The sequence below is a fragment of the Haliaeetus leucocephalus genome, unplaced genomic scaffold (assembly GCF_000737465.1).
Source record: "Haliaeetus leucocephalus isolate CR32 unplaced genomic scaffold, Haliaeetus_leucocephalus-4.0 Scaffold849, whole genome shotgun sequence".
Taxonomy (NCBI): domain Eukaryota; kingdom Metazoa; phylum Chordata; class Aves; order Accipitriformes; family Accipitridae; genus Haliaeetus; species Haliaeetus leucocephalus.
This window is the reverse complement of record NW_010973285.1, coordinates 5,012,054-5,028,321: the sequence shown is the minus strand read 5'-3', so window position 1 is coordinate 5,028,321 and position 16,268 is coordinate 5,012,054. Positions and strand designations below refer to the sequence as shown.

The 16,268-nt window shown below is 37.7% G+C and overlaps 2 protein-coding genes across 2 annotated transcripts in view; both read left to right on the top strand.

Moving 5' to 3' along the window:
* The first annotated feature begins 287 nt into the window (after positions 1-287).
* On the top strand, positions 288-12,635 carry DMGDH (dimethylglycine dehydrogenase). Its single transcript, XM_010582877.1, has 8 exons — positions 288-445; positions 872-972; positions 1,790-2,038; positions 3,257-3,455; positions 8,176-8,345; positions 8,499-8,652; positions 9,409-9,574; positions 12,191-12,635. The coding sequence occupies exons 1-8, from the start codon at positions 288-290 to the stop codon at positions 12,335-12,337; spliced, it is 1,344 nt and encodes a 447-aa protein (XP_010581179.1). The 3' UTR covers positions 12,338-12,635.
* Positions 12,636-12,698: 63 nt separating this feature from the next.
* Positions 12,699-16,268, top strand: part of ARSB (arylsulfatase B) — an 88,328-nt gene continuing 84,758 nt past the window's right edge. Inside the window, exons 1-4 of the mRNA XM_010582876.1 lie at positions 12,699-12,739; positions 13,762-13,979; positions 14,873-15,030; positions 16,129-16,188. Coding sequence (XP_010581178.1) covers positions 12,699-12,739; positions 13,762-13,979; positions 14,873-15,030; positions 16,129-16,188 — 477 coding nt within the window. The remainder of the gene's footprint in view (positions 12,740-13,761; positions 13,980-14,872; positions 15,031-16,128; positions 16,189-16,268) is intronic.

Sequence of the window (16,268 nt, the reverse complement as noted above, 5' to 3'; positions counted from 1 at the left end):
CAGACGCACAGTGATGAAGCCAGGCTGAGGCCAAGCCAGGAGGTTGATCCACAGGTCAGGAAGAGGTCTTGTGATGGTAACCAGGGTCAGATACTGCCCACTGATCAACAGGCAGGACCGTACAGACAAGACTGGCCTGAGGTCAATCTGGGAAGTAGTCCACGGATCAGGGTCTGGATCAATGAGGTCCATGGCCAGGCGCAGGCATGGTTGTGACAGAGCTGTAAACAGGCACACCTACAATCAATCCAGCTCAGGCAGGTTTGAAGGCCCTGCGCTGACCTGAAATGGGGCTCCTGGGCCTGTGGGCAGGGGCGTGGGTGGAGGTCCCAGGTGAGGCTGTTCAGGATCATGAATGCCTGTTAGTGCCCTCAGGGCCCTCAGAGCTAAATTTTGACCAGATCTTGGAGAGCATGGAACTGAAGAGAGAGTTAGGAGCGTTTGGGTAAGACAAGTAGGCAGCAAAAAGGAAGAAAAGTTCTATGTTAAGCTGGGCAACATGAGTGTAAGTCTCAGGGGAAGGAGCAGCTACCTTAGGTAGCCAATCTTGCTGAGATACTTTTCATAAACAGTTTGGAGTCAGCTGGTTACACAGGAACCAGGCTGACCCCCCTTCTTTCCCTGTGTGCCATATGGCACACAGCCTTTTATTTGGAAGGCCCTGGTATGTCTTCCTCCTCTCCCATTTTGCCTTCCCCCAACCCTCACTCCCAGACTCCCCTGACACTCCTGCTTCATTAGATTTTCCCCCTTCATTCCCACGTCTGAGACCTCTGCTCCCTGATCCAGAGTCAGGAGAGTGGGGCTGAGGGATATTCCAAGCTGCTTAGAGCAGCTGCCATCCCAGTCAATTTTATCTGTCTGATTCCAGGTCTATGTGTTCCAACCTCACAGCAGATGTGAGCCATGATGCAGAGCCTGAACTAATAAGTTTGGCAGTTAAGTGGCTTCCACTCCTAGACTTTGACACTGGTACCTCACTAAGTGAATGTGTCTTACCAGGTTAACCTTAACAGAGAAGAATTAGGTCTTCTTTTAACTTATGCCTAGTAGTATACATGAAGGAGTTTGAGCAGCCTTCAGAGGCAGGGAAATTGTTGCTTGCATTTTCTGGTAATAGTCTGTATCAGAACTTCTAATTGGACAACTATGGGAGAGCACACCGACTACTCACCAATATGAACATCATAATGAATTGATTGCTATGTGAAAGACATAATTAATATGAGTCACATGATGTGTGTGAAAGAGGAGAGGAACTTAAATTCCTGAGGTTAGCTGGCTGAAATAACTGCCTTGCTCGATTGGGGCATTAGGACTTGAGTACTGTCTTGGGAAAGCATATTAGCTCATTTGGTTGATAGTAAGAGGCTAGGTTAATATCTGTGGTGTGAGCTAATTTATTCTGATTTTTAAGTGTCTCTGACTTTGTTAGGACTGCATTGCAGACCTACTTTACTGAAATAAGCCATGGGGTTTGTGGGACTGTTAATTAAATTATCTTCTGAACTTTTAGAAGCCTGATCTATATTTTACTAATTATATTTTTTTAATATCTGTATACTAGAATAACCTATGGACATATAATTAGGAACAAGGGCATGGAATTATGGAGGGGAAATTATGCTGCATAATATGAAAAAAAATTTGAAAATTAAAAGTATGGAAAAAAATTTCTTTGTCACATTCCATAAAGCTCAGTGCTTCCTGCAAATGTTTTACTGTTATTTTCCATTCACTGAAATTAGTGTTCGAATATTTCTGTTTTGGTTTTTTTTGTCTTCTCTAGGCTTCTGGGCCCGTGACATAGGTAAGATGATTGGCCTGCAGCACCCTCTCATACCTGTTCATCATCAGTATGTTGTGACATCAACTATTCCTGAAGTGAAAGCCCTAAAAACAGAATTGCCGGTGATTCGTGACTTAGAAGGATCATATTATCTAAGGCAAGAAAGGGATGGTCTTTTATTTGGTCCATATGAAAGCGAGGAGAAGATGAAGCTGCAGGACTCATGGGTAACAAATGGAGTCCCACCAGGTAATCAAGAACATTAAATCTTTAAACTTGATAAGCACTAGCACACATTTTAATGTGTCTAAATCCCAGCCTGTCATGCTGCCTTATGTGATGGAAAATAGAAAATATTTGCCATGCATTATTGCAATGCAGAAATTTTTTCAAAGAATAGTTGTAACTCTAATGATGAGTGAATAGAAATAAAAATGTAACATAAGAAAAAGCCTATTTGAAATAGGCACAAAATGCACATCTACAACATAGTCTTACCCTGCTCTCTGAACACATGCCCATGTGTTGTGACTAGATGCAGCCACCAAATCTGTGTTACGTAGCCTTTTGCAATTGAATAGGGATTTTTCTAAGCTACAGTTCTTTCCAGCATACTCACAGGGGCTCTGGATTTTTGCTGTTCCCCCAGAGATAATGTGGTTGTCAAATAGAAACACAAGTATAGGAAGGGAATGTATTAGACAAAATGCTATGCATGGATATAAATGCAAGAGGGTTAGCAATTTGTATAGAATTTTTGTACAAAAAAATCCTAACTATGTCATGCTGCTGCTTATTAAAAAAAAACATAAAATGCTGTGTTATATCTAGGCTCCAGCTTTCCATTCACTTCTAGACAGAAGGTTATAATAAGTCAATAGTGTTGCTGTTTTAAAAAAAAAAAACACAACATGTTTCCTAAGGAAGAGCAATCAGCATTGCTGGGCTTTGGATTGCACTATCACAGCTTCCTGAACTTAACTGTCTCCAGTAGTGTCAAGTCCCTCTACAGAATGATGTTCAATAATGCTTAAGGTTCAGACTGAAGAGTGAAATATATCCAGGAATTCACTAAACACCATGGAAATCATAAGCTGACACAAGCAATATCTTTCTTCCCCTTCCCAAATTGTTGGCATACTGAGAGAAATAAGTGGGTCTTATTTAACACAGAAGGAAGTTCCTGTGTTTCTCTACTTCCTTTCTACTTCATTGTTGAATTTGCATGACCTTAGGGTTAAACAAATATGTATAAAGGACAGTATAACTGCAGTGACAATAAACTTGATCCTGCAGATAACTAGGGATTTATGCACGCCATTTTTGTCATGTAGGATGGCAAAGGCTTGAACATACTCACTGATGAATTCCATATAACTTTTATATATGTAGATTGCACAACTGTATTTAAAATGTAAGTATTTTCAGTGTAATTGAGTATGTAATAAGAGTCAAATATTTGTGCAGGTTTTGGAAAAGAACTTTTTGAGTCCGATTTAGACAGAATAATGGAACATATTGAGGCTGCTATGGAAATGGTCCCTGTTCTGAAAAAAGCAGACATCGTAAACACAATTGCGGGTCCTATCACCTATTCTCCAGACATTCTTCCTATGGTGGGACCACATCAGGGTGTCAGAAATTACTGGGTAGCTATTGGTTTCGGGTGAGTAAATTCTTCGTGACAGCTTTTGTCTGTCATACTGTTAAAATGGCAGTCAGCTCAAGCTTTGCACATATTTATGGGTTTGAGGGTTGTTTTGCACATATTTTATGTAAAATGTAATTGGGAATAGTCTTAATTACCACTACCCACATAAGAGAAAATAATCCTTCTCTCTTACTTCTTCTTCATAACTCTCACTGTTTTTTAGTTTGTTTCCTCCTCTTATTCTGGAGGGCAATATCCATGACAGTTTATGAAGCAAGAAATGGGTAGTACTTGGTACTGTCTGCAGCAAGTTAGAGTCATGAAAGTGCTGGGTTTTACAATACACTTTCCAGTTCATTTTATGTATTGCTTTGAATTACATTGTGTTCAACAGTTTTTTGGCATACACAGAAATGGGTGTCGCTGAAGTTGGACAAGAATGAGTTGTACAGGGAGATCTTTTAATATGAAGTATTAACTTCTGGGTGACGAGTTGAAGGCGTACTAAGCAGAAGGCTTTGCTGACATACTGGGTGACTGGCTGCTCTAGGGGTACAAACACAGTAATGGTTCTGACTGTTGAAGGTTGAGCTGAAAAATTACATTGCTGGGTGTTAGAGGAAAGCAAATGAAGAGGGCAATGTGACAACAGGAATGAGGGTTTTATTGGTGTCATTCTCCTGCCCATTATGGTATTTTCTCTGAGTGTGATTTACATCTTACATACTCTGGCTGCACTGAAGTCAGTGGTAAAACTCTTACTGATTTCTCTTTAATTGTCTTAGTTTGACCATTTATTCAAGATGGATAGAATGAACTGAATACAATTCCAGGCACATGTTATTGAACACATTCTGTTTACATTGTTTTTCCAATTGCCTAATTTGCTGTTCAAAATCCAGCTCAGCTTTTTCCAGTTTTCTTTCAATCCAAACCAAACAAACCCTCAGATCATTAGATAAGGCAATATCACTAACGTGCTTTCCGAGGTCCTCAAAATAAAAAGGTTTGGTAATTTTGCAATGATTCATTGTGAAAGGTATTCACCTTTGCTGCTTGGATTTAAAAAAAAAAAATTATCTTCTAGTAATATTTGCAAAACTTAGTTACAAAAGTGGTTTGCCTAGTCCTTGTTCACCAAAAAGACTGTTTAAGTTCATTACTCTGCTGCCCGGTTTTGGAGCCTGTATTCCTTCACTGGTGTCAATGGGAGTAGCTTCAAAGTTCCATATAGGAAAAACTGAAGACCAGTGTTATATGTTTAAGTTTCTTTAAACAACTGATTTCAGGAATATGACTAATCTCTAAATGTTTAGACACAGGTTGCAATTATGTTGCTGTCATTGGATTGCTTTTTCTGCTTTTCAGGGACTTTTGACTCTCCGTTCTATGCTTGTGGGTCACTGCAGTGTTTCCACCAGTGTTGTAATTTTTTGTGTGCATTGGCAAATCCTTATCTCATAGTCAACTGGTAGGGACATTGTGACAGAGGACTTAGTGCTGTTAGTTTAGAGGATTTTTATTATCTAAAGTTAGCAGCTTGCTAGGCATTTTAATGTGCAAAGAAGTTAGCAAGTATAGTGAGCAGAGCTTGTAGCACTGTTTATTATTAAGGTTGCTCAATGCTTCCCATTTTCAGTTACTTATAGCTTTGAAAATGTTAACAAGAGTAGGCTAGAATTTTAATCAGAAAAGTTTAAGTCAAAGCAGTGTAACCACTCCAACAAATGAGATTATTGGAAGGTATGTTGTTTTGCTGTGTTAAGTTTATTAGGGTGAAGTCTTTCTTTTGAAAATCTGTAATCACCCTGTTTTCTGAGAATGAATTTAACATTTGGCAGAAGTGAACTTTCTCCCAAAGATATGTGTTTTTGTCATTCTTCACAAAATCTATTGCTGAGGCCTGGTCACAATCTTTTATAAATGTTACAGCTCATAAACACTTAATAGAGACTCACTACATCTTGCACTAGGATTCCTGCATTCTATCTACAGTAGTATTCCACAGCCAGAGACTGAACAGGAGTTTTCCTGCAGAAATGGGATAGAAAAATGACTAAACCTGGGACAAAGACACTAGAAAAGGGAGCATGATGTGCAGGGACTCAGATTTCCTAGGAAAAAGGAATGGAATGGGTAAAAAAATAGTGAGAAGAAAGGGCTCATAAACAAGTAAGACACAAGAATAGGACAGGGGCAATAGGGAAGATAATCTGGCAGAGACTGGAAGGAGAGAAGAAAAACAGAGGGGGGCAGTTTGTGTTTATTAAGGAAATTTTCTCTAAATCGTCATATGAAGACTGAGATTCTTAAACTGTACCACTCTTTACAGCTACTAGTAATATCCTATCCCTGCACAGCATGTGTTTCATTCTTGTATAGCAGAACTGCAGTAGATGCGTTAATACAGTCAGTTCCTCATTATCTAAGGTAATGAGGGATTTGGGCACCCTGTGTGATGTAAAATCTCTGATAATGTAGGCCCAGCTAGGAGCACCAAAATCAACTGGTTGCGCAGAGGCAGTGCTGCAAAGCTGTGCAGAGACCACTCAGCCGAGCTGCAGTCCTGTACCTGGAGTAGCAACTCCACATCGCAGGGCGGCCTCCTGGGCTCTTTCTCCCGGGGTTGCCCTGCCATCAGCTCAGCAGTCTTCAGCTGAAGCTAAAAAACCTCATTGTATTTGGTCTGTTGCCACCCCCAGTCATGCAGTGGTCTCCGTGCTGTGTTTCGGGGTGCTTTTGGCTACAGTGGATGTGTAGGGAGACTTAAACTGGCTAAAACTTCTGGAGCTGTTCTTGAAGGCATTGTAGCCATGGTCACAAAACTTACACCTGTGAATAACCAAGAGCTGCCCAGTTAAATTAACACCAGCAACAGCTAAATCTTCTGCAGTACTTGCAGAGTAGCAGTTTACAAGCACTCATCCTTACTGCATCAGCTGTGGTAATAGAAGCTTGTGCTGAGAGTCTGAAGATTTCTGCTGAACAGCCTAAAGGAGTGTGTTTGGCAGAATTACTTCATGTACTCAGCTGTCTGACATTTCTGTTTTATTTAAATAAATAAATAAATAACAGATAAAACCCCACTACATCAAAGTAATCTAATGAATAGTACGAAGTCAGGCATTCTACAAGTGCCAGAACTAAGTTGTCTGTGTAATCTGAATTAAATCTTCTTATGCATATGCATTAGAATTAAATGATCACATCATTATTTTTTCCATGAGATCCTTGCCTATTTAATTGAGGACATAGTATTCAGTATGCAAAGTTGATGAGCAGCAATTCAGGTTTTTTTTAGCTTCACTATTCAGTGTGAGTGTCTGTGGCTTAACTGATGCATGCTAATCTAAACTTCGTTTTGGACAGACTCACTATTTCTTCAAGGATTTTTCTGTTGTGCTTATTGGAGCATTTCACAAATAATTAAGAATTTATTTTCACATCTCCCTAGAAAGAAACCTATTTTGACACTATTTTTTTTTTTTTTAGATATAGCAAACTAATTCACAGAGGTATTAAAATAAAAAAAGTTTAAAATCATTTGGTATTAATAATTATTGTCATTAAACATTTCAGTGTCAAATCTGAGGTGCCTGTAATTTAGCATTACACTGTACTGTTTGGTCATATGTAGACTGAGTAGCGACATACACATGTGGCAGCACGACAAAGTTCCTTGTCCCCAGTTGTCCAGTTCAAGTATCTTACAGGAGCACATTTCACACACAGCTTTTTCCCTATGGATGTCAAGATGTTAAGCATTTTGGAAGTTAGAATTATGTACAAAATGTTTAAGTGAGGAAACCTTATATCTATCAGTTTCTAACTTTTTTGAGCATCTACTTTTGCTGTCTAGTGTGGTTCCTTTAATGTAGGTTTCTAACAAGAGTTCTCTACAGTCTGATCCTTTACACACTCATTATATGAGTGTGGACACTCACATAAAAGCCTCAGGACAGGCTTTTCCTACAGATTGGTAGCAGAAAATCTCTACATGTTTATTCTGTTAGCATAAGCTTTCTGGAACCAGTTCTTTTTGTAGTTGTAGTGGAGAACAGAGAAGGTAAATCAGGTGAGAAAAGGCAGCTCTCAAACTCTGACACCGCTGCAAACAAGTCTTCTATTTTTGTCCCCAGTGCCTCTACATTCCCTGATTTTCTGTGGAGCAATATAAAAAGTACTGCTGGTATTTAACTTCTTTAAAGCTATCTTGGTCATGTTGTCTCCTGACTTCTGCTGCTGTTGCTCTTGTCACTGTAATGTAAATACTTACTGTAGTTGCTAGAATGTTTAAGTCTGGTTTTCAATTCTGAGTCTGGTTTAATCAAACCTGATTGAAAAAGAAGAGGTATTCTATGACTAGAAAGTATATTTAATGGATATCAGATGTTTGAGAACTTTCTTTAGTATTAATTGTTAGAGAGTTCTAATGTCCCTGGAAAAGATTGTTAAATTCTGAGCTTTAGAGAAAGAAAGAGCTTGCTGTAATCTCAAGCACCACAACTGCTGTACGTTAGCAATGGAGTTCTGCTGCTGACAGTGGGACAGTAAAACTATCTGTCAGTAAAGTATGTAAACTTGGAAAACAAGACAAAATAGAACAAACAAACAAAACAGAGGGAAAATTTTTAAGTACTTTAGGGGTTGTATTAGTAGTATATGCTAGTACTGATTTTAAAACAAAACAAAACAAAAAAGACTTGGCACTGCAGGACTTTTTCCTGTTTTTAAGGTATGGCATTATACATGCTGGTGGCATAGGAAAGTACCTCAGTGACTGGATCCTTGAGGGGGAACCTCTATTTGACCTGATAGAATTAGATCCCAACCGCTATGGAAAGTGGACCACCACAGAATATACAGCAGCCAAAGCAAGAGAATCTTACGGTTTTAATAACATTGGTAAGAAGGTTTTTTTAAAATATGTTTATATCCTGAAAATGGATTCCAGCAAAGCCTGCCTCTAGATTTCTCTGTCTATATACATGTGTTCTATCTTGGTGATGACCTTAGTATGCTGTAGTTTTTGGTTTGGGTTTTTTTTTTCCCCTTTAGTTGGTTACCCTAAAGAAGAAAGATTTGCTGGGAGACCAACAGAGAGAACCAGTGGTCTGTATGATTTGCTGAAGTCAAAATGTTCGATGGGCTTTCATGCGGGATGGGAGCAACCTCATTGGTTCTACAAACCTGGAGATGAGACTGGATACAAGTAAATGAAAGATTACACACACAACACACACACACACCCCCCCCGAGACAAATTGTCATAATAGCAAGGGCCAGCTGAGTTAAATTTAATGAGAAGCATACACTTATTATTCATTTTGGCTAATGGTATCTATTAGGTAGATCTTCCATTCTTTTTTTTTCCGTAGTTTAGAATCCATTTCATTCTGATAATGCAGACATTTCAAAACATTTCAAAAAGCTCGTTCCTCTCCGTATAATTCTCAGGAAAGGAGAAGTCCAATCCTCCTTTCTTTTTTTTTTTCTTCTCAGTGCCTGCCCACCTAGTTACCTGCTTGCATCAGGGCGCATCCAGCAAATAAATGTTATTCACAAGGATACTGGAGTCCCAATCTAAATGAGGCTCATAAAGGAATAGAGACACACTTTGCTATTCAGAAATAAAGCCTTGGACACCTTAAACTCAAATAAATGATTCAGCAACAAAGTATGCTGTAAATTTACACAACAGACTACTACTTCTTCTAACATTTGAACAGTTCACAGTTTATCATGCAAAATGGTTGATAAAATATCACCCATATCTTTCTCTGTTGTTAAAGGATTTTAATAATTAAGCTATGTTAGACCAAGGAAAATATTGGGTAAGCTACCTACAATTAGGAAAGTCTATCTCTTTTGAATGATTATTAAACTGAAGAAACTGAAGACTACCTTTTGCTGAAAAGAGCACAAAATTTCCAAATTGTGTTTTATGTGTGTAAATGCTCTGTTTCAGACCCAGTTTTCGGCGCACAAATTGGTTTGACCCTGTGGGTCGTGAGTACAAACAGGTTATGGAAAAAGTCGGTGTGATTGACCTGTCACCATTTGGCAAGTTTAAAGTAAAAGGCACAGATTCTGTTAAGCTGCTGGATCATCTATTTGCAAATGTTGTTCCAAAGGTAAATGGGACAGTGATAACTGTTTTAATGTAGGATTTTGACAAACAAGATCTGTTTCAGAAATGGAAAATGAAACATAATATTATTGCTGTATCTTTCAGATACCAAACACTCACATACTTTGGAGAAATTGCTGTGTGAGGAGATGTTTTTCACTTGGTTAAGAGCACAAATAGTGGAGTTTATATTAAAGCAGTCCCAAGTAGAAGTACCTTTTGGCACAGATCATTGAATCATAGAATGGTTGAGGTTGGAAGGGACCTCTGGAGGTCATCTTGTCCAACACCCTGCTCAAGTAGGTCACCTGGAACTCGTTGCCTAGGACTATGTCCAGATGGCTTTTGGGTATCTCCAAGGATGGAGAATCCACCAGCTTTCTGGGCAACCTGTTTCTGTGCCTAACCACCTCTACAGTAAAAAAGTGTTTCCTTATGTTCAGGCAGAACCTCCTGTGTTTCAAATCTTTGTCTGAAGAGGTCCAAGTGAATCTCACCTGGAATTCTTTTACAGTAGTAAATAGTAGAATAGCTTGGCAGCTGCCTGCTTAAAACTGTGCTGTACTGTGGCAGCTTCAGGCAGCAGAGCAGAGCAGTGGAAGGTGCTCTTGCCTGACCATAGCTGGATGTTGTATTCTTCCTGGATGCCCAAGGAAACATTTTGTTTGTTTGTTTTGGTTTGGGGTTTTTTTTGGTTTTTGGGGGGGGGGATGGTGTGTTATTTGGGGTTTGGGGGGGGTGTTGTTGTTTTGGTTTTGGTTGGGTTTGGTTTTTTTTTCAAATGTGACCCATGCTTGTTTTCCACCCCCTCATAATGACTCTGTTTTACAGCTGGCTGCCTGGAGCAGGCAGGGTTGCAAATAATTAGGATATTCAGCTTTCAGCTCACACCTGTCCTTTCTCCACATGTGTGGCTTCTCACAGATCCTCAGAATATGATCCTGTTTTCAAAAATGGCATACTGTGACAAACTACCCCTGATTTCTTATTCTTGATCTTCAGTTTATGGTACTGCTCCATGAGTCCCTTTATCTTCCTGCTTTGTCAACCACCCTCATGTAGTGTCTTTAACTTCAGAGATACACCTCCAGCAAGCAGATTGTTCCGTTCTGAAGTGCTACAGACACAGGGTTTGCTCATTTCAGCACAGGCTTTCATTAAGTTTTTGCTGTAGGTGATGGTTTTAGCTGCTTCAGACACCAGAGGGAGGGAGCATAGGAAAACAGTAAGTACACTGAGACTATAGTTATGAAGGTAAATAACTTCTCAGAGGTCAGAGCCAACTGAATAGGAAGGCTGTATGCAAGAATGGTATCCTATTGGTTTAGGAGAACGAAAAACCTGAATTACCATGTAGTCTTTTTTTTTTTTTTAATGTATTAATTTTGTGATAGCAATATAGATTAAAAGTTTGTCTTCCTTCTAGCTTGGTGTAGAGGTGGGGTAACTGTGTCATTAGGGGGCATGGATAACACTTGCTGAATATATATTTATGTGGTAGAGGGAAAGCAAGATTAAACAAGAAATTATGAGAACAAAGTGAGTGCTCTTTATGGAGTTCAATCAGTGTTGCTAAGGGGAAAAAGAAAGCTTATGAATCCACTTAAAAACCCAGCATTCACAACAGTTGGTTATTTAAGCTGTCTGATTTTTGGTACCATTCATGCTTGTCTGCATTATAAAATAATTCAGTGAAGTTTCTGGAGATATACTTGTATCACAACCAGGTCGACTGTGACTAGCATCAGAGCCTGAAAATTCAACTATGTGCCTGTAATATCCCAGTAACTATATTAATGTAATATGACCTTGCAAAAGAATGTTAATACTTGCAATATTTGTCCTTTTTCCATTCGTTGTCTGGAATCTGGACTGATTGACAAGGTTCTTATGAAAGCAGAACAAAATAAGAGAGACTAAATTCTGCCTCTGGAACCAGACCAGCACAACAGCTATGGCACATTCATACTTCTGTTTCTATGGATAATATCTATATGAACATGTATATGTTTTATGGTTACAGCTAGGTAACTGTTACTTGAAATTTTGCCTCTAGAGATCACATTTTTACACAGAACCTGATTCAAAGGTACAGAGATGTAGATTGATAGTCAGCAACTATATAAAATATAAAAGCATACATAAATCAGGGCCACAAAAGCATGAGCCAACTTGGTATTTATTTCCTTAAAGTAAGGGGCAAAGTATATGTTATCCTTTTGGGATCTGAAAGCCTTATTTACATGATTGAAAAAGAATATTTATGTCAATAACATATGTAGAATTTTTTATTCTGATGCTCAGAGAACAAACTAAAATTGATTGAATTTGCACTGAAAATGCATTCCTAAATCAAAGGTTGCTTAAGAATGCCTTGTCTAATACACAATTAAATATTTATAAAGGTCTTGATTTACATTATCTTTGAAAATTTCAATTTTTTTCTACAAAAAGCTTAAGTTTGGCCAATTGTGTATCTGTCCACTCCTATTACAGCACAGCAGAACAAACATAAATATTTTTTTTTTCTAGTGAAGATATATTTCCATACATTTCATAAAGTTCAAGAATTCAAAAGGTTTTTTTTGCATTCTTAATAATTGCAAATTTTACTCTGTAGGTGGGTTCCACAAATATAAGCCATATGTTAACACCGAGAGGAAAAGTTTATGCTGAGCTAACAGTCTCTCAACTGTATCCTAGAGAATTTATGCTTGTAACTGGCTCGGGGTCAGAACTCCATGATCTGAGGTTAGTTTATTTTTGATACAGTAAGTACATAGTGATATACAGTGACATTAATATAGAAACCTTTTTACTAAGTGCCAAATTCTTAATTATTACTCAACAAACCTTTCAATAAGTTCACGAGAATTCTACTTATTTATTGATTGTGGTTTCTTAGAAATGTGGTTGACTTGAATCCTGAAGTATAAGCAGTTGCATATTGGATTATTGCTGATGTAAAGAGATGGAGAATTTACTGATAGTTATGCAATATACTTTAATGGAGGTAGTTCCTGTTTTGTTGTTGACCCTGTTTGTGTTTGGCATTGCATGATGGAACACAGCACGGTTGTTCTTTTCTAGTGTTTTGTCTTGCGCAAAGAAGAAAATTGGCTTTAAACATGGATGACCCCAGAGGCACTGACCTGGCCAATACAGATGGGTAGTGCATTCTTCCTGACACTGTGATAATGTCTTCTGGTTTGGGCTCTGGCATCACAAAGCAAAACAACGGAAAGAAAGAAAGTAGAAGCAGTTGCAGGATTACTTCATTAAAATGCTTTTCTAGATGAGCATTGGAAGTGACATTTCTAGTGCTATTAGTGGCTGTACATACATACTGAGGAAAATATTTTTTATTACTGGAGATTGCTGACAAATCAGTTATTCAAAATGAATCAACACATAAAAGACTGAAATTTGCTACCCCAATGCGCAATGAATAATGTACTGTTTTATTATAGTCCCATGGGAATCAGTAGGACCATTGTCACATTCGGGAACCAAATGGCAGAACCAGATCTAATGCATTTACTTCTACAAAATTTGTACAGTCCTGTTTGGTACTCCCCTGTGCCTGAGATCTTTTAACACTGCTTAACAAAGTAGTACTTCATAAGATTTTTAAAATACATTCATTTCATTTATTTTGTGAGCTTCCTGAAAGACAATACGCAGCTGATGGTTTTGATTAAATCAAAACTGAACTTCCTGCCAATACTTTAAATACTGTATTCAGGAAGAAAGAAACCTGGTTGTACATTTCTGTTGACACAGGAATTTATTTGGAGATTTCTTATGGTCATTGTGTTTATTGCTTACTCTTGCTGTATGTTGACTTTTTATTAACACAGTCTGTATCCAAAGGCAAATCTGTGTTCAGTCCTGTGAGATAACTTCTTTCTCTTATCTTGCAAATACTGTTCCACCCATTTAAATTCTCCCCTTTCCTGGTTGAATCCCAGATGCTTGTGTTCCTATATCAGTATCTCATCAGAAAACACTGTTTAGCCTCAATGATGGATTTGACTGTATAATGTGGCACATACTTCATTGGTTTTGCAAAGGTGTGGGACTGGCAGCTGCTGGGAAGATAAGCACTAACAAAAAATTATTCCTTTTTAAATTTTATGTAAATCAGTTATTTTTCATTTAAAAAAAAACAATGTTGTGTTTTATGTGCAGATGGATAGAAGACAAGGTAATGAGAGGTGGATACAAAGTTGAAATAGAAAACATGACAGATGAGATGGGAGTACTTGGTGTAGCGGGTCCGTATGCACGACAGGTCCTCCAGAAGTTGACAAATGAGGATCTGAGTGATGGTTCATTTAAGTTTCTCCAGTCTAGACATCTGAAACTTTCTGATATTACTGTTACTGCCATTAGGATATCATACACAGGTAAGCAGTAGAGAAAACAGACTCTTATGGAAAGAGACAATGAAAAAAATAATAAGTGTAATTAAAAGTATGTTGAAAAATAAATCTCATCATGTATTCATAAGCAATGGGTTCATTAAATTTTATATATAAATGTGTGAGGAAACACAGTACATTGATTTTAAAATGTGATATGGTCAGGGTCTGTGCCGAATTTTCCAAGACCTTTTTCTCTAGAATACCCTATAGTGTAAATATTTATTTTACAGAACAAAAGGCCAGTTCTGATAACCTCTGTGGTATTTGCTGCAAAACCAACGTCAAGAATTGTTTTTGGATTACCGTATATTAGTGTTTGTCATGTGCCTTAAAAATGTAACACTGTACAGCTGAGTATTTGTTTTTCTCGGTTACTTTTTATTTCTTTTTATGTTCATCTCTACTGCAATAGGCTGAATTCAGAACATTCTAACGCAGCTGAAGTCCTTGTAATTCATATTCTCTTTCTATTGCACTAAATATGATACAACACACTAATTTTATGCTTATTTACACTCAGTTACATTTGCTGTTCATTTGCGAAGTCGTCATCTGTTTATAATGCCTTGAAGTTCCAATGAGAGATGAAGCTTAATTACATAACCTTGTCTTATCAGTTATTCTGATTCGCCCCCCCCCGATTTCATTTAACAGTTTAAATTAGACTAATAGTACCACTGCTTAAGAGCTAGGGCATAGATCCTCTGGTGGTTCTTGCAGGGAATTAGACTTGCTATATGATAGCAGAATTGACCCTAGAATGTGAATTAACACTTACAGCACTGATCTCCACTTTTTACCAAGGGTAGGACTGTATTTATCAGGATTGTTTCATTGTTGAGCTGATGAAACCATTAATCTTGTTTGTATAACAGGTGAATTGGGCTGGGAGCTCTATCATAGAAAAGAAGATTCTGTAGCTCTTTACAGTGCAATCATGGAAGCTGGCCAAAAAGAGGGAATTGACAACTTTGGAACATATGCTCTGAATGCTTTAAGGCTGGAAAAGGGTTTCCGAGCCTGGGGGGCAGAGGTCAGGAAATATAAGTTCTTTATTATTGTTTCTGGTTGGTTTTGTGGTTGGTTTTTGGGGGGTTTTTTTGGTTTTTTTGTTTTTGTTTTTGTTTTTTTAATTTCATTATGACTATACAGCTTTTAGACAGAGTTAGCACAGTTTCTCAATTTAGCATGAAAAGAAAATTTACCTTGAGCAGGAAAACCTGCTATAATTCTGAACAGTGTGTTTTCTAAATAAAAATAACTAGTATACCCCATTGCGCTGCTGGCAAGGAGACACTTATTTTGATTCACTGATGTTTTTCCCTCTTGTGTGTAACAAAATTATGAGGATTTTGCTGAGCTCTAGTGTTTTGAAATCAAAGGTTTGGCTGAGAGATTCTGAGAATGTTTTATTTCTGTAATAACTATGTCATGAGAGGCCAATTATTCTTGCTTCATAATGTATTTGGAACCTTTTCATTTCCTGTTAGCTTGTTTCTGCTGAACTTACTCACTTACAATAAAGAACTACTAAGGATGCCTAGAGAATTTGGGGAAAACCAGTATAATTTCCACTTACCTGAAATTTTTCCTAATTCCTTTGGAAATGAAAGATCTCAAGAAGATTAAATGGTGGGCATTTAGGGGTCCTTTTTGTTTGCCCTGTGATAATTATTTTCATTCTTGCTTCAAATGCTGCCAAACAAATCATTCTCCCTACAACTAATGGGAAGGTAGTGAATAAAATTAGCTTTGTGTTTTGTTTTCCTCTCCAGCTAAGACATTCTGCTGTGTTGCAATTAATGTGTATACCCCAGTTATTCAATCTTTTGCAGGTTCCATTCTGCTTTGACAAAAAATCCTGTTTCTTACTGAAATGCATGTTTACTTTGCATATCAAAACTTAGATGAATGTTTTACATATTTATATTAGGCACAATAGTAAATATTCTCTTGAAATCACATATTGGAAGCTTACAGTGTATTCAAATGGAAGTTGCACATATGCAACGTGAAAGACACTGACTCAGGAGTAAATACAAAGATGCATAGAATGAATAAATAACCCCTCCCAACCCAAAAGCTATGATGGTCCATCATGTACGGATGGTGAATTTATATTTTTTAACAGATGAACTGTGACACTAATCCCTTGGAAGCTGGACTGGAATACTTTGTAAAGATAAACAAGGTATGTCTTACTATTTTCCAAGTGTTCTATTATGTCCAAGGTTATTCATTTAAGTGTTTGGAAAGAAAAATGTGATTATC

Coding starts and splice junctions, on each gene's coding strand:
- DMGDH (XM_010582877.1), top strand. CDS start 288: ATGGGGCTCCTGGGCCTGTGGGCAGGGGCGTGGGTGGAGGTCCCAGGT. Junction 8,346..8,498: donor TTACGGTTTTAATAACATTG/GTAAGAAGGTTT, acceptor TTTCCCCTTTAG/TTGGTTACCCTAAAGAAGAA. Junction 8,653..9,408: donor GGAGATGAGACTGGATACAA/GTAAATGAAAGA, acceptor GCTCTGTTTCAG/ACCCAGTTTTCGGCGCACAA.